Consider the following 18,655-nt stretch of genomic DNA (forward strand, 5'->3'; position numbering starts at 1 on the left):
TAAGTAGCATAATTTTAAACATTTTTGAATAAAAATAAATAACGGATAAAAATTTATATTCATGAAATCAACTTCTCAAGAGGAATGGATGAAAATTGTTCAAACCTTTAGTAAAGCAATTTATAGTTCTTTAGCTAAGGAAAAGAACATTATGATCAGGGAGCTGATGACAATTTTCAATGATTTTGATGAAAAGCTTAATAGAACATTAAAAAATAATGCAATGAAGCAAGAAATGCTAGAAAAAGGTCGAGATTTACTTAAAAAGCAAACAGTTACATTAGAAGATGCAAAAAGAAAAAGCGATATCATCAAAATTGCAGAACAAAACACAAATCCTATAAATAATGAAAAACTTGCTTCGCAAATTCTTGCTTTAGAAAAAGAAATTAAACGATATACTCCAAATTATCAAACCTCAAAAATTGATAAATCAAAAAACTGTTTATATTTAATCGATACGAAATTAAAACGACTTGAAGATTTGAGTTACACGCTTTTAAAACGTTCTGTCGTTGTTGATGAAGGTAACGAAGTGACTGATCAAATTAATTCTGAATTTGGTTCAATTTTAGGATTGTTACAATCATACCATACACTTACAGAAGAAAATGAAATGCTTAAGCAGCAAGAAAGAAATATTGGACTTGATTCGTTATCAAAAAGGAGACCATTTTCGCAACTGACAACACTATGTGTGCAAACATTATCTATACTTTTTCAAAACGATCTCAAAAGTCATGAATATGCTGCATCGAAGCTTAGATTAAAGTTTGAAGACTGTGATTCAAAGGATTTTGATGAACTATCGCAGGATAAATCCTTTTTAATGAACAAAAATGATCTGGAGAGCATGAAAAAACAACTTGAAGAAATAAATCAAGAAATTTCAGATCGTTCTGATGAAGTGAGGAAAATTACAGCACAAGTTGATACAGCAATGGCTCCACTTATAAAGAATAGAATGTCAACAAAAACATTAACTGTGGATAAACTCTCTGCAATGTGTGAACATTTAATTAGTCAACTTTCTGTTAACAGAAAGAAAAACGAGCAATTAAATAATGATATAGAAGCTATATCAAAGCAAATATTACAGATAGAAGAAGAAAAAAACAATTATGCAAAACAATATATTAATCTTTTTGCTCCAATTTTCCAATTACTTGATGCACATGATGCTATTTACGCAAATATGTATGGAAATAAGCAAAGGGCAAAGACACTTCAAGCTATTTGCTCAGCATTTGGTTTAGATTTGTTTTATCAGCGGCAAACGTATAAAGATGCAATAATTCCTAAACAAGTAATGTCAAGGTTGAATACATCACCTACTACTCCCAAGATTATATCTCCACAAGTTTCTACTAATTTATTAAGTATGAAGCAAAGTGGAAAATCAAAAGTCTTGATAAAGCCGAGTACATCAGTTAGACAAAAGATGGTCAAAATACCTCAGCAAAAGAGTACTTTATCTATAAGATTAGGTAGTCAATTTTTATCAAATTCAATTGAAGAAGTACCTTCAGCACCACCTGAACTACTTCCAGATGTAACTGACCAAAGTGGGAATCCTGAAGAAAAGAAGCAAATTAATGAAGAAAAGAAACCTAAACAAAATGTGGTTGATAAATTCATTAATTTCTTCTTACTTACAGATATTCATAAACTTGCATCCCATTTAGATAGTAAAATACCTGATACTTCAGAAGCAATCAAAGAATTTCGAACCAATTCACTCCAAGAAATTCACAAAACAGCTGAAGAGTCGATGAAACAATATCTTCAAGAAACTTCTGCCCAATTACAACAGATCAGACAATTAAGTCAACTTATATTAGTCAAGGAAAAGGCTTCTATTTCAACACAAATCGATCCTATCCCATTTGTTGATGTTGAGACAATGACGGAACAGCATAAGAAGGGCAAAAAATAAAAATATTTATTTGTTTATTTCTTTAATTCAGCATTTATTTTAAAATAGGCAATCAGTTAACATAACTAAGAACAATATATTGTTAATTTTAATCATAAAAATATATACAAACAAAAAAATATTATATTAATAATAAGTATCAACAACAACCTTCCTTAGACTTGTGAGTATCTTCGCTCAGCTGAACTGTTGATTCTTCATGCATCGGATGAGCCAATTCTTTATTATTTGATAAAATTTGAAGAGAAAGCTCTAAAAACATTTTATCAACGCCCTCACCTGTTGCAGCACTGGTCTCATAGTAGCTGAGGTTTAAATTATTGGCAAGTTCTTTTGCGCTCTCAGTTGAAATTATTCTGTTTTCCAAATCTATTTTATTCCCACAGATGCAAACTATTGCATTAGAAGTATTTTCATGTAGTTCAGAAACCCATCCAGAAACTTGTTCAAAACTATCTTTGTTTGTAACATCAAAAACTACAATAGCAACGGCAGCATTTCTGTAATACATAGGGGTTAAACCTCTGTAAAGCTCTTGACCTGCAGTATCCCAAACAGATATATTTAGCAATGAGTTATCGATTTCGATTGATTTAGAAACAAAAGAAGCCCCAATTGTAGGCTTTGTAAGCCCATCAAATATTCCATTTACAAATTGCATGATTAATGATGTTTTCCCTGCGCCACTTGAACCAAGTAAAACAAATTTAGTTGCATTCTTTTGAAGATTCATATTGAAGATAAAAAGTGGCATAATATGAGTGCGGGAAATGAAACAATACATTTTGCCCATACTAAAGATGTATATTCAAAATATGGGTAGGTTCATATGTTTTCATTCAAAGAGGATTGATAATTTTTAATTGAAAAGTAAAATCAACTTTAAAAGAGATTATTACTATGCAAATTAAATATTTTACTTATATTATGAAAATTTACATATTTGGTTTTATTATGTTCCCTTTAATTCTAATGAAAAAATCCATTTAAAATGATAAAATTCCAAAAAAAAATTCAAAATTAATAAAACCAATTCAATAAATGTTGAACTTCCACATAAGTAGTATATGAGTGCGGGTTGTGTGACTTTTTTTGTATCATCTATATATAGATGATGCATTAAAATATATTTATTTATAAATCATTAAAAAAATTAACATTAATTTTAAAATAATTTATTTTTTATCTTTTATAAAAGAAACTATATATAGATGATGTCAGATATTCCGCGATTAATTAAACATTGTTTAAATCCTGAATGGGTTAAACTTCAATTTAAAAATGAAGATTGTGAATTATTAAATGAATATGAAAGCCAAAATAAGCTAATGAGGTATAAATATAATGATAAAGAATATTTAATTTCATGGAATCAATGGAGTCATAATCAAAGACCTCATAAACGAGAAGAAGAAATTGAAAATAATGAAATGGAAATCATTGATGACATTAAAGAGGATGGAATTCCTAAATTTTGTAGAAAAACCTTTAGAACTAAGTTAGGAGCATATAAACGTAGAGTATTAAATCCTGAATATCTTAAACATCAATTTAAAAAGGAAGACTGCGAATTATTAAACGCTAATGAATATGAAAATGCTAAATCAAAACTGAGATATAAATATATTGGAAGTGATGAAAGGTGTAAAGATAAAGATAAAGTTTATTCAGTTTCATATAATAACTGGCACACGTTGGGGATAAGAAAACATTTAGGAGATTATGGTAAAAGTTCTGAATTCTTTAAATCTAGTATGTATGAGAGAGTAAAAGAAATCAGATATAATTATCATTCATGAATGAAAAATAAACTTTAAAAATTCATGTCTTACATTTTTTGAATAATTTATTTTTTTATTTCGTATGAAAATGAGTGTCAAGACTAACGACGTTAAAAAATTGGGATTCACAAACGAGGAAATAAAGGATATATTAGAGGAGGCGAGTTATGAAGTTAATAAATATTATTTAAGAAATTGTCAAAAATTCGCGGAGTTATTAAATGATTTAGATTATGATGGAAAAATGAATAAAGATGATGTTATAAATTTCTTATATCCACATCTGAAGAAGAAAAACCTAAAGAACCTGATGTTTTCCCTGAATATTATGAAGAACGATTAAAGATGATGAATATGATGAAATTGAAAGACTGGAAAAAATAAGAGATGAAATAGATGAAAAAATTAAGGAATTAAGAGAAGTTGAAAAATATAATGAGAATGAAGTAGAGGGTTTAATGAATATCCCAGCTTCAGAATCAGAAGTTCAAAAATCTCATGAAGAAAGATATAAAAATTACTTTTTGGAATCAACACAAAAATTTATTAGATGGTGAAATAGATGAAACACTTTCAGAAGAAGGCACAAATTTATTCGTAAACATAAGTTACAATTTATTGACGATGAGAATACCTGTATATTACTTTCACCTCCTCTTGATTCTGAAAAATTCAAAAAAGCACTGAAAAATGTAACATATGCAACAAATACGATTAAGAAAGAAGACCATGATATTTACACAAATTATTATTTAAATAAATGTACAGGTGTTGATAAAGTTTTTGATTTGTTAGATAAAATATCAAAAGAAACAATTGGTACATATAAAATTTTATGCGATTGTGGTTTCATTATTGAAGATACTAATAATGTTTCATATGAAAGAACAGCACCGAAGGAAGACGAAGTGGAAAGGTCTATACCATTCGTTATTAAGAATATAAAAGATATGAAAACTTATAAACATTATATTTATTCATTTATTTCAGAAAAAATGGAAGCAACCCATAAAACATCATCTCATCATTTTATAGCTATTCATACATTCCTTTTCAAAGTTGTGAAATTAAATAAGACAGGAATTAGATTTAATGTATCAGGGTACGCATTCTTGAGTAAATTAAAATGTATTCGTCACGTCGCAGATGATAAAAATTTATGTGTTCTTAATTCATTTTATGGGCTTTAGCCCTGGACTCTCTGAGTCTCGGACTTTAAAAAAATAAACTTTATTTTTATTTATTTTTTAATTTTTTATTCTTACATAAATGAACAAAAACGGAACAGCTAAAATGAATGATAATCAAATTAGAGCAGAAGGTAGAAGGTTATTTAAACGCTTCTATAACATTCCTGATGGTGTTAATCCTAAAACTCGTAGAAGTTATTTAAATGAAGCCATAGATGCATATGAAGGATTTGACATTTCATCAGAAAGTGAGAGGTTAGCAAGAATGTTAAACGTTAATATTGATTTTTATTATTGTGACCTCAACCAGAAGACGTGACATAAATAAGGTAGACTTTCCATTAGTGGATTCAATAATGATAGATCCAGAATTTGAAACAGTAAATATTTTATTAACACAGAGTCCATGTGGAAAACTTCACGCTGACAGAATTACAGACGTTGAAGCACTCACAGGATATAAAGTTTGCCCCTTTTGCAAAGAAGAAGTATATTCTATCCGTGATGACCCAGAAAGGAAAAACCAAAGAAGATTTTTAAAGCATTGTGAGAAATGTAAAGAAAATAATGGAAGATTAATTCAAGACGTTCAATTGCAAAAGACACAGCAACCATATGCACCACATATCACGAAACAGAAGATATATCAATGGCTATTAGCTCACAATTTGCAGGAATATTATAAACCGACAAGATATTATATTACTTTTGACTTCGAAACATTAGAGACTAAAGAAGAACTTCAACTTTCTGAATGTGCAACTTTGAACGCTTACTTAAAACCATTCATGGTATCATCAACGGTTAAATTAAAGCCGCTTTGCGGCGAGGTCGTAGACCACGATAAAACATTTACGAGGAATTTTTGCTTAACATCAAGTGATTCGTTCATCTCTGATTGGATTGAATTTTTATTTTCAACCTGTTCATTAGTTGCTAAATCAAATATTGAACAATATGAAGAATTAATGAAGCCGCAAACGGACCAAACGGCGGGGACTTTGTCCCATACATTAAATGAAAAACAGAAGGAAGCATTTAAAGAACTTCTAGATGAGGAATTCAATAAAGTGAATATCATAGGTTTTAATTCGGGAAAGTTTGATTTAAATTTAATTCTTCGTGATTTAAACACTGCAAAATGGAAAATAAAATCAATGCTGGGTTCTTCTTCTCAATTTAAGCAAATCATTGTAAAGAAAACAAACTGTCCATATGAATTAAGATTTATTGACATCAGAAATTATATAGCGGGTGGAACATTAGACCAATTCACTCAAGATTTCGGAAACAATAAATCACGTGTTAAATCCTTTTTCCCTTATCAATTCATCACATGGGAGAATTACGAAGATGAATTATATAAAGTGGAACCATTCACTCAAGATTCATTTTATTCAGCATTAACTCAAGAAACTATATCCGATTCAGATTATCAAATATATCTCAATGATGCTAAAAATTTTGAGAATAGATTAGAATATTTTATTCATTATTGCAATAAAGACGTTGAAATTATGATTGACCCAATTGATAAAATTATTGAAGAAACATTTGTTTATAAAATTGACATGCTTCATAATCTTTCTTTATCATCGAATGCATCAATGATTCGTTACGCGTTAGCATATAAGAACTTCAATCCTAACGAAACATATCCAGAAGAAGAAAATGTGGAATCAAGTTTTGAATTAACAAAAAAGTATTGGAAATATAAAATTGATTCATATAAGAAACAAGATGAAAAAGCAGAAAGGGATACTAAAAACAATGTTTCAATGGATGACTATCAATACTATCACGATTTAATCCTTTCATCTAAATGCAAAATGTGTGGTAAAGCGTTTACATATGCTAATAAACCAACATTAGATAGAATCGATAATGAAAAACCACATACCAAAGAAAATTGTCAGTTAATGTGTTGTTATTGCAATGTCGTAAAATCAAATAAAGATGAAGATGTTCAACGTTTAAGAATCAATTTAAGAAATTATGCATTAAAAAATAATTTACCAATGACTCTAGATTCAGTTGAAGCTTATCACATCTCCGTAATGGAATTACTGGTGGTTTATCAAATGTTCAACATAGAGTTAATCTTAAAGGAATCACGCACATTAATAAACTTTCATATAATCCAGAAACTAAAACTGTATCAAATGAGGACACCACAACATTATGACTCATTTCGTTGGTGTTGACTTTAATTCATTATATCCTTCATCATTTTCATCTAATCCTCATGATTTCATTCAATATACTGACCATAAAATGTATATGCCGGGAAGATTGAATGGTGTTATCATTTGTGATACAGCAACAAAGAAAGCAAAAGCACTGGGAATAATTAAGAAGAAAAATACTTTATTCGTGGCTGAAGTAAAGGGTCACATTGATGAAAAATACATTAATGATTACATAAACTTTTTACCATAATAAGAAACTTAGATATTATCACAGATGAAAAAACAATTGGCAGTTTTATGTATAATTACATGAAATCAAACAATCTACCAGTTGACCAGAAACAGAGAAAATTAACTCAGTTAGCATCAACACACAACCAATATCAACCATTTTCTTTCTTATTATCTTTGGTATCTAATAGACAGATTTCATTTTTATCATCGATGACATTCAATCAATTTTAACATTTACGAAAAACACTTGTTTTAATGAATTTGGAACGAATTTATGAATGAAAGACAAAAGGCTGAATTAGAAGGAAATAAAGGAAAAAGTTTATTTTGCAAGATTTCACTTAATGGATCATATGGTTACGATGCAATGAATACACAAAATTACGCAAAGACTAAAATAAGAATGCACAGAAGGCACGCGTTGCATGTATGTCAAATAAGTTTAAAAACATAAGAGAAATAGGAGAGGATACGTATCAAGTGATGCTTAAAGATAGATTTTATAGATGTGATACATGTTTACAAGAGGCATTCTTCACTTTAGATAACGCAAAAATACTGGTATTTGGTTTTCATTTATGATTTTATGTATAAATGCATGGATGTTAATCGTTTTCATTTCATTGAAGGTGATACTGATTCATCTTATATTGGGCAATCGCTGGCGACCCAAATCTCCTAACACTCAAGCATTTCAAGCAATTGTAACCGATAAAAAATTTTATGATAAAAACATTTACAAATTCGCACCTTTTGATTTCTTCTGTTTTTAATGAGAAATTTAAACCTAAATTAAGAATAAAGCTGAAGAAAAAGCACATGAGAAGAAGTTATTGGGTTTAGCAATTGAGAAACAAGGTGATAACATGGTTGCTTTATGTCCTAAGTGTTATATCTTCATTCAACGGTTCAATTGATGGAAGTGATTTAAAAGATTGCACAAAAAAATGAAAGAGTTAGTTTACGACAAAATAAACAATTAACACCTAAAAATTATTTGGGTATATAAATGATAAAGTGATATTTGATGGTCAGAATATTAATTTACAACTTAAAAATGGGTCAATGACTCGCTTAACAATCGGTAAGACTGCATTAACAGGAGCACACACTAAGGCTGTATGTTGTGAAAATGGATGTTGTATGCCATTTATTTAATAAAATGCCACAGAAGAGACAAAAGGAACCGTAAATAATGGTTTTGATACTATGATTCAAAGAGGTGGGCACCCTTAAAACATTTATTTTATTTTTATATAAATGAATAGCGCAGATTTAAAAATTTTAATTGATGATTTAGTACTTAATCAAGAAAATTTTGATTATTATGAATTAAAATCATATCTCCAAAAACATGATAACAATATAACGGGTGATGATATGAATTATTATTATTCGTATTATAAAAATGAAGTTTTGAAATATCATGATAAAATAATTTCTAAAATTAAAGACAAAATTAAAAATAATGAATATTCAAAGGGAAAAAGTAAATCACAACTTAAACAATTGAAAGATTTCAAAAATAAAGTATTAACAGAAGAAGATATTGATGAATTATATAAATTATATAAATTATATAATCCTGAGCCGCAAAACGCCCAGGTCCTTCAGACCATAAATGAAGCACAAGCTTTAATTTATGATTCATTAGTTAAACCATATTCAGCCCGACTTTTAAATGAAGATCAACTTTTGGAATTCATCCTTCAACATAAACTCGAAGCGGGAAAGTATATTAAACCTTTATATACAGCATATTTAAAACAAATGAAAAGAATACATCCAGAATTAATGAAGAAAGGAATGAATTCCAAAACTTCATCATCCAAAATCAAAGCAGATAAAATTAAACCACTTGCAACACCAAAACCTCTAACGACAGTACCTGCAACACCAAAACCTCTAACGACAGTACCTGCAACACCAAAACCGCCTCCTCCTTCAGTTAATCCTTCATCATTCACTTTATTATATCCATTTCAAACATTAAAGAAGCAAAAAGATTTTAAAAAGGATTTCAAGATATTAAATAAACCAACTGACCCAAAAATTCAACCGTTAAAGGAAAAATTTAGTCGCCCTTCATTTGCACCATATCCATATTCATACGAAATCGATCATTTAGAATATTCAAGAGGAAACGTTACTTATTTATTTGCCATTAACATTAACACCAGATATTTATATTGCATTCCGGTGAAAGGGAAAACAGAACAGGAAACAAGAAGAGCTATTCAATACTTACTAGATCATGAAAGAGTAGATAATATAAGGGGTGATGATGATAAAGGATTTCAGGCAGCTATGGCTCATTATTTTCCACAAATTAATTTTTACTTTTCATCCTCTCCATATACGTTTCATAATAAAATAGTTGATGCGGTAATGAGAACTCTTAGAGATGCGTTAGGGTTAACGGTCAGATATACTGGGATGGAAATCATGACTCCATCATACAGCAGTTAGTAATTATTACATAATACATGGCATAGAACAATAAACATGAAACCAGTGGAAATGAAAAATGATATTTCAAAAAGAATGGGAATATATTAGAAAGCAAATGGAAAGGTTGAATGATGTTAAACGTGAACAAATTAATTCGGGCTCATGAATTTTAAACAAGGGATAAAGTTTTGATTCATCTCGATTATGGAAAAACTAATAAATCAATGACAAAAAGAAGACGAAGATTTGACACAATAGCTGAATTTGTTAGATATATTAACGGCAATACATTAGTTGAGGTTAACAATAAAATTAATAGAAATTCCGATTTATTTTATTACTCCATTATATTTAAATATTATTTAATTTTTTTTATTTCGTAAGAAATGAGTGTCAACGAAGCATCCAAGAGTCCAGACAATGAATATAAAAAGAAACTAAACAGAATTAAATCAAAAATATGCTATTACAAAAAGAAGCCACAATGCGGGGGGTTGAAAACGATAAAGAGAGGAAAGAAATAATCGAAAAATTAGAAACTTATCGTTCAATCCTTAAACTGAGTGAAGCAAAAATAAAAGAATTTAATAGAATAAATAAATTGATTGGAAGAGATGAATTTAATAAAGATGAATTTTTAAACTCAATCCAAATTTAATTTTTATTCCTCTTCGACAACATCTCTCTTTCCATCATTACTGCATAACCACATTTTCTCAGTTTTAGTGGTTTGTTATTTTTAACATGTTCTTGCATCATTTTTATCATTTCCTCCCTTGTTATGATTCGTGGTAAATTTTGAGCTTGTGGGGTATTCATTTATGATAAAATAAAAATTTGTTATCACTTATTTTATCGTTAATGAAAACATTATTTTTGGGCTGCATCATATTTCCAGTGATGTTGTCAAAATGTCATGTTGTCATCATTTTTCAGAGAAGTTGAATGACCTGGTAGCACATGGTAGCATGGTAGCACCTCCAGTTCTTCAATAATTAATTATTTTTGAATAACTACCTTCCTCCTATGTTGTTGTCAAAATGTCGTGGAAGCTTTGACCAAAAATAAATGGTTCATTTACTCACAATATTTTTGTACAAAACGACCCCAAACTTTTAACTTCTTTTCTGCAGCTTCAAATGCTATCTTAGCGAGTTCATATTCTCTAAATTCTCTCTTTAAATCTTCTTGTTCCCATTGGTCTAGTTCGTATGAAGAATCTCTATAACCATAACATATCTCACGTTCATGTTCTAATTGTTTTTCGCACATTTTTCCAACTTCTTCTTCAAACAAAGGTTTAGCATTCTCCACTGTATCTTCGAGTTCTTCTTCATCTAACTTCTCATGAACTTTCTTGTCTATGGAGTCCATAATATCTTTGACATAAAATGCATACTTTACAGAGCACCATTCAGCAACAAAATGAACGAGGTCAGGATGTATGTAAATACCTTTGAATTCATTCATGACACCATTTGTAAGCTCATAAAATGCTTGTTTTGAGGTCGAGCCACTTTTGGCTCCACCGTATTCGTTCATCCAAAACTCAAGAATTTCCTGCATTTTAGTACTATTGAGAAATCTGTTTAAATGGTTTAACTTTCCTGCTTCTCTTGCCATCTTTGTTGCATTAATGTAACTATCCTTGTCTCTACGTAAGACTTCAATACCATTATAAGTGCCTTTTGTGAATGTTTCGCCATTTGATTTGTTCGTGAACGTTTTTGCTTCGACTGACATATCTGTTCTTACATACAAAATAAAAAATAAATAAAATAAAATTTTGTTATCAGTTATTTTATCATCATTTTATTAAGTTCATCTTTAGTTAATAATTTGAATGGATTCGTTAATGTTCCACCTTGAGTCACAACACTTGCCCCGGCTAATTGTGAAGAACCTGGGATAAGTACTCCACGAAATGATTTCATTGGTATCATTAATTTAGAAATAGTTGGCTTAATTAATTTTGTCATTTATGATAAAAATAAAATTGCATAATTTAAATTTTTTTCCTTTCTCATTTTCTCATTTTCTCATTTTCTCATCCTGTTTTGGTTTCAGCAACTTTTCAAGTTGTTGTCTTGTCAGTAACTTTAATTTTAACTTTGGATCAAATATTGGGTTTCCATCTTTATCTCTTCCAATAACACCATATGGTAGAATCTTCATTTATACTAAAATAAAAATTTAAATTATGCTGTTTGCTCTTTTGGAGCTCCTAAAGTTTGTTTCACAAACATTGAGCGTTCATTGAACTCTATACCATGCGAATACAGTCATGTAAGGTGGCATGTATTCTTTACTTTGTCCCGTTGTTTGTGTATATCCTGAAACGTGATGTGTATGGTTTCCTTCTCCCTGAGTGTCACTCCAGTAACAATTTATGGCAAACTTAACGTTGTCTTTAACATCATATCCTTTACCTTTTGTCATTCCTGACCAATCCCAATATCTATGCTTATGCCAACCTGCTTGAGATGTGCTTAAATCTATGTAGTGACTGTGTGCAGGTAAATTTTCACCTGAAATCGTTTTACTTCCACCTGTTTCCTTTGAAGAGTTTGCACAATACAAAAACCTGTCGACTATTTGTTCCCATGCACCAACACCAAACATTGCTTGAGGACCTCTCACATCCATAGATGTATAAATAGAACCTACTGGGTTCATTAAATCAAACATATGAGATAATATAGGATTGTCTCTTTTGAACTTAAAATATAGTGTAACTATTTCGGGTTTCTTCTGGTTTGTGTCAGAATATTTTATATATATAATCTTATGTTTTCAGGGTATGTAAAATCTTGACTATAATATTTATTTCTGTCATCTGTATAATATATACTATTCTCGTTTTTTCTATTGCATTATATCTTTTATATCTATAATATTCTAAATATAATGTTTGCTTTTTTGGGTCTACACGTGCGTCAACACCATAGTCATAATAATACGGTGCTGGAGCTACGTTAGACAATGTCATATCCGTCATTTCATAAACTCTTAAATATTTCTTTTGTTCGTCTCCATATAAGTTTAAGTAGCAGTTGTTGTCTAATGGAACTTTAACTTGTGTGCCATTATTCTTTATATAGCTACATACATTTCATTGTTATTTTTCGGAATGAGTTTATACCGTATACCATTTCTTAAGGACTGTACAAACCCATCTAAAATATTTGTTTTCTTCATTGACAGAAAAGTCGCCAACAATAGTTTCAATATTTTTTGTTCCAACTAAACTTTGGTATATTTCGTTAACATATTCCTTATCTGCTTTCTTCATTAACTCATCGTTAACATATTCCTTATCTGCTTTCTTATTTAACTCATCGTTAACATATTCCTTATCTGCCTTCTTATTTAACTCATCGTTAACATATTCCTTATCTGCTTTCTTATTTAACTCATCGTTAACATAAGTTTTATCCGCTTTAAGGTCTAAACATCCTGAAACCCACCCTGTATTGGCTTTACCTTCTAAAATCTTCGATGTCCGTTCATGGTACCATTCAACCCTTTTTATAATTTCATTATCTTTTTCATCCACATATTCCTTATATGCCTTCTTATTTAACTCATCGTTAACATATGCGAACTCAGTATGAACATATTCCTTATCTGCTTTCTTCATTATGTCATTTAGGAAACCTTTTATGAATTCCTCATTTAAATTAAATCTTCCAATCTTCAAAACTTTAGGAAATGCATTTAATGCGTAATATCTTTGTTCTTCTGGTGGAATTGATGTTATATCATCCGTTATTCCTTTAATTTTTGAATTCATAAATAAAATTTCTTTTATATTTGATATCACTGCACCACCTTTGCAAACGAATTCGAAATGGTCATTTTTCAATACTATCTCCAAATCTCCATATTTCAACATTTGCGTTTGTTCTGCCGTCTTTGAATTATATGCATATATGGCGTATGTAATGGTCTGTGGTTGCTGTTGTTTAATCATTTATTACGATTTAAAAATAAATATTTAATCTGTTATCTCATCAGCTATTTTTTCTATTTGAAATTGCCATAATATTTCATTCATAAATTCTAAATCACAATCAAATAGGTCAGTTATTCTAAATTTAATATTTGATAAATCTTTTGAATGAAGAATAAATGAATTCCCGGATAATTGAAACGGATATGATAAAGAAAATATGTTTAAGTTGATGGATAAAATGTTTTGTATTGATGGGTAAGAGTTAGGGTCTAATGTTTGATGTGAAAATCTCATTGGGGTATTAACTTTATCACATTTGATTAAAATGAAATTAGAACCAGTGTCAGAATACAAAACATCCCCAACATCTTTTTCAAAATTTAATATCCCCAACAATGAACGAAGACGAGGAGTACAAAATTTAATTTTCAGCGGAAATTTAATAAGGTTATTTATTTCATCAAGTTCAAAAAGTTTATCAGGTTTTGATTTAAAATTTTCTTCATACCATACGATAAATGATTCATTTAAATAACTTAAAATCATGTTAATATCCCATTTCGTTATCACATTATTTATATACATATCATACGTTTTTAGGTCTACGACCCCGCCGCTATGCGGCTCAAGGTCATCTTTAATAAATGATATATAATCTGAAGGGTCTAAAAGAATGGGATTAAATTTACCACTCACAGAAACGAGAGTAACATTATAAATTCCGCTAACTGTTAAATTTAATTCACAGTTATTATTCGAAATAATATTGATAATTGACATTTTTTTATTACGATTAAAAATATGGTAAAGCGTTATTTTCCAGTGATAAATAAAACTAGAATAAGATTACCTCAAGAATTCATAAATTCAACGAATAAGAAATTCATTCATGTTATAAATTTTAGTGTTTTCAGAAAATATGAGTCAATGTCATATTCATCATCGGTTATATTTCACTTCATTCAAATTTAGTTCAATCAAACCCATATAATGACCATTTCATAAGATTTTCAGATGGTATTAAAAATGTAATTGATAGATTAAAATATGAACAGATTGACAATATCGAATTTTTGGAATTTTGGTTTAAATATCCTGATGGAAAAAAGATTGAAGTTAAAGATAAAGCTGATACTATAACAAAAACAATTACAATGACTGATCCGGATAGTGGGGAACAAAAAGAAATAAAACAAACGATAGAAACTGGTGAAAGGTCAATTATTATCGATTATGATTCAAAGGATTATTATTCGATAATGTTAATGCTTGAATATTAAATAGCCTTAACAAAGAATTTTTCAAGTGATATTTTATATTCATCAACTATTTTATTATAAATATCATTATATGTTAAATGAAGTTCAGTTGTTGTTCCGTTCTTTGATATCTTAATTGTGCTAATATCCTTTATAGGATTTATTTTTGCAACTGTTCCGCAGCATGAAACCTCATCATCTATGAAAAATTGAATCTTCACGTCTGAATCTTGAACATCACAAAGAATGGCGATAATGTGAATTAATGATTCATAAGGTAAAATAATTAAACCGGATTGGTCAATTAAATTTATTATTGAATCATAATTATCAGTTATGATATCACGGTAAATTTTCATTAATTCAGAATTAATGTCTATTTTATATGGCGCATTGCGACTGTAATCGTAGATTCCTGGGTTATCAAGTGGTGCTGGGTATGTTGGATAAGTGGGAATTTCAACAGGTTCTTTACCAGGTTCAGATAAAATGATTGGGTCTCCATTCTCATGGTTTTCTTCATTCTCCTCATTCTTCGGTAAGTCACGAGTTAATAAATTTGGTTGAGTTGCTGACCTTGTTAATTCAGGACTAACATTAACTTTAACATTTTGAATAATTCGTGATTTATCATCATTTACGTTATAACCAACCGTAATCTCTGCTTTTGCGTTAGTGTTCTTTTGACTAGTGAAACGTCTTCTCATTTATATTCGAATAAAAAAATATATTTAAACTTTTATTTTGCTGGAACTTTTGAATCTATTATTTCCTGTATTTGTTCATGAAGTTGATTTTTAGCATTTTCATCGAAATTAATAGACCGTAATATATTCATTAATTGCATTCTTATAATCATTTGATTTCTCAAATTTTCTTTTATCTGATTCCTTAACTAAATCATAAGTTAAACCTCGTTGCTGATATAATGGTTTCTTAATTAAATCTTTGAATGCTTGAGATAAAGCACCTGATGCAATTCTTGCTACTATAATTGGTTGGAATTGCTGTTTAAGTTCATCTTTAACATTTGCGAAAACTGGATCGAATAAAGCAACTTTAAAGAATTTCTTAGCTGGAATTTCAGGTCTTAAATTTGCATATTGACCATCAAACTGGTTAGAATATCGTGGTAATCCATCCGGTCCCTCTTCAATAGCATTTAATTCTTCATTGAAGTAAGAATATGGATTATGACGGTATGAATTAATTGGACCATTTTCACCTTCTCCAATGTATTGTTTAACAGCTTTTCCATTTTCATCAAATTGCATAGGATAATGTTCATTATATGCTTTACGTTTAGGATAATCCGTCATTGTTAATTTATACCCATTTATGACTTTAATATTTCCTTGACCATCAGTAACGAAAACTTCATTTATTCCATCAGGTTTTCCATTTGGACCCGTAATGTCTGCTTCGTGTGCTTCCCAATTTGGTCCATGACGTTTGGCATATGCTTGAGCTTCTGGTAATGTTAAAACGTTTCTCATTTGTTTAACATCCTTTTGAAGACCGGCAACAATGTGGACTAATTCTTTCATTCCGTCTGGAACTTTCATAGTTCTATTATATGCACCCTTTTTGTTTGTCCTTGTTTTAATGGAACCTGTAGAAGATTTGCAATTTCTGTCATGTTTAATTATAAATAAAAAATAAAAATTAATTATAAAAAGTTATTCGAATTTAATGGAACCTTTATTTAAATCAACTATTATTTTTCCATGTTCTCCTAATTGTTGATATTGTGTGTAAAGTTCATTAATGCTCATTGGTAAATTCACTTGATAAAGCATAACGTTCAACTGTTGACGACTAAAACCACTGAAAATGAAAAGGGTGGACAGGTTTGATTTAATGTTTGTGCTTAATGCTTTAAAGTATTGAACAGCCATGAAAGAATGAACACTGAATGTGTCGACATTGAGTTAATAATGATTAAAATATGATTTCTCATTAGTTATTAGTTTTGATTTCACCGCATCATCTAGAAAAATGAGTGAATGCAAAAATTCTCTATCAAAATTTGAAATAGAAAGTGTTTCAAATAATTCATCCCGTTGTTTATCAATAATTTTATCCTCTAATCCTTGCTTCTTGATTGTATTATATAATTCTTTATACATTAAAAAGTTTTTTAAATAATCTTCTGCTTCTTCTTGTGATAAATAAATAATTGGAATTTTGATTAAATGCTTTAAAGATTCAAATGTATCATCTGAAGGTGAACCTGAACGGTTGATATAAATTAACACATGTGAATAGGGGAAGTGTTAGCAATAATGATAATTTGTTTTAATATCGTTAATGTTTTACCTTTATTTTGTTTACCAATTGCTGCAGTGATTGAATTTAAGTAACATTCAGAATATGGAATTTTCATTAATTTTTCCTTAGATAGAGCATTTCTATTATCACTCAATGCTTCATTAATCATATCATCTACGTATGTATTATATACTCCTGCTAATTCTTCATAAGAATTTAAATCCATTTAATCAAAAATAAATTTATAATTTTATACATTTCTATTCATCAATATTTCATCATATGAACTTCTATACTGCGGTGGTGTACCTGTTGGATGATATTTCAAACCTTCATCCGGTGTCCATGTCCAATATGTAGTCCTAGTAAACCAAACCTGAGGAGGATTTGTCACCTTTGAACAGTAAGTGTCATTTTCACCCTGAATGATTGGATAAGCTTTCACTTGTACTGTAACTTGTGAGTTGAAAGTTTCTAATCCATCAAAGAATATACCCGCTCCATCACGTTGAACTGGAATAGTGCATAAGAATGAAGTTTGGTCTTTCCATGTTCTAGCTAATGGCTTGCCATCATCATCATTCAGTGGTCTAGTTAATGAGTCCTCGTATTCTTCCGTGCATTCATTCACTCCATCTAAATCAGAAGCTTGAAGCATACGTGTAAAGAATATGTCACCCACTGTGGTCATCGCTTGATCGGGGAAGTTTCTGGAATCTATAGTGACCTGAAGACCTCGAAGCATTGGATTTTCTAAAACTGTTCTTTGCATTGCATTCTTCGGAAATGTAACACAACATCTGTAACATTATGAAGAGCGTATGAGAAATCTGAGCTAATACCTTCAGGAGTGATGCAACCTCCATTTAGTGAACGAACGTCAATATGTTGAGCTGGAATCATGAATGGATCTTCCTTACTAAATAAACGTGGTATTGCTTTAACTGATTCTTCAATTAAACCGTATCCTGGTGTAATGCATTTATCCTCTAAAACTTCCATCTTTGTGCATGAAATAATAACGTTATCAACTGTTGCGTCAGCAGATGTAGCGGCTAAGCTTGTAATTAATTTGGCAGGAAGTCCGATTTGTTGGAATTTGCGATCATATTTATAAACATGATTCATAATCTTTTCATAATTTTCATCAGTTATCTTTTCATAAACATAATTTTGTAAATCAGCAACTCTTAACGGGTCAACCTGACAAAATACTAAAGTATCCCTGAAAACATAATATTTAAGAATGATTTCACCAAATGATTTAGGATAATCATCGAACGCCTGAAATGCTAACAAATCATTTACCGGAATAATCATATCAAAAGTGATATCAACTTCTTCATTTGCGTTCTTGAAAACTTCTGAAGGGTCAATATATTTACCACA

At 29.7% G+C, this 18,655-nt stretch overlaps 6 protein-coding genes and 3 pseudogenes across 9 annotated transcripts, besides 1 other annotated feature; 3 read left to right on the forward strand and 6 right to left on the reverse strand.

The window, feature by feature from the left end:
* Positions 1 to 61: 61 nt before the first annotated feature.
* Positions 62 to 1,936, forward strand: TVAGG3_0190450 (uncharacterized protein; the record flags this gene model as incomplete). Its single annotated transcript, XM_001316336.1, has 1 exon — positions 62 to 1,936. One exon carries the CDS (start codon positions 62 to 64, stop codon positions 1,934 to 1,936), a length of 1,875 nt encoding a protein of 624 aa, XP_001316371.1.
* A 139-nt stretch (positions 1,937 to 2,075) lies between these two features.
* Positions 2,076 to 2,597, reverse strand: TVAGG3_0190460 (GTPase protein; the record flags this gene model as incomplete). The annotated part of the gene is made up of 1 exon (XM_001285721.2): positions 2,076 to 2,597. The coding sequence occupies one exon, from the start codon at positions 2,595 to 2,597 to the stop codon at positions 2,076 to 2,078; it is 522 nt and encodes a 173-aa protein (XP_001285722.2).
* Positions 2,598 to 3,837: 1,240 nt separating this feature from the next.
* Positions 3,838 to 17,375: a mobile genetic element.
* Positions 8,591 to 10,147, forward strand: TVAGG3_0190480 (annotated as a pseudogene). The gene has a single exon. A coding segment is annotated over exon 1 (1,557 nt).
* On the forward strand, positions 10,168 to 10,439 carry TVAGG3_0190490 (annotated as a pseudogene). The gene has a single exon. A coding segment is annotated over exon 1 (272 nt).
* On the reverse strand, positions 10,859 to 11,524 carry TVAGG3_0190500 (uncharacterized protein; the record flags this gene model as incomplete). The annotated part of the gene is made up of 1 exon (XM_051225952.1): positions 10,859 to 11,524. The coding sequence occupies one exon, from the start codon at positions 11,522 to 11,524 to the stop codon at positions 10,859 to 10,861; it is 666 nt and encodes a 221-aa protein (XP_051110938.1).
* Positions 12,035 to 12,427, reverse strand: TVAGG3_0190510 (phage tail repeat-like family; the record flags this gene model as incomplete). The annotated part of the gene is made up of 1 exon (XM_051225953.1): positions 12,035 to 12,427. The coding sequence occupies one exon, from the start codon at positions 12,425 to 12,427 to the stop codon at positions 12,035 to 12,037; it is 393 nt and encodes a 130-aa protein (XP_051110939.1).
* Positions 15,013 to 15,702, reverse strand: TVAGG3_0190520 (uncharacterized protein; the record flags this gene model as incomplete). Its single annotated transcript, XM_051225954.1, has 1 exon — positions 15,013 to 15,702. The coding sequence occupies one exon, from the start codon at positions 15,700 to 15,702 to the stop codon at positions 15,013 to 15,015; it is 690 nt and encodes a 229-aa protein (XP_051110940.1).
* TVAGG3_0190530 lies at positions 16,115 to 16,634 on the reverse strand (annotated as a pseudogene). The gene has a single exon. A coding segment is annotated over exon 1 (520 nt).
* Positions 17,376 to 17,516: 141 nt separating the features above from the next.
* TVAGG3_0190540 (uncharacterized protein) lies at positions 17,517 to 17,924 on the reverse strand (the record flags this gene model as incomplete). Its single annotated transcript, XM_051225955.1, has 1 exon — positions 17,517 to 17,924. The coding sequence occupies one exon, from the start codon at positions 17,922 to 17,924 to the stop codon at positions 17,517 to 17,519; it is 408 nt and encodes a 135-aa protein (XP_051110941.1).
* Between the last annotated feature and the right edge of the window lie 731 nt (positions 17,925 to 18,655).

This window comes from Trichomonas vaginalis, chromosome IV (genome assembly GCF_026262505.1).
Source record: "Trichomonas vaginalis G3 chromosome IV, whole genome shotgun sequence".
NCBI lineage: Eukaryota > Parabasalia > Trichomonadida > Trichomonadidae > Trichomonas > Trichomonas vaginalis.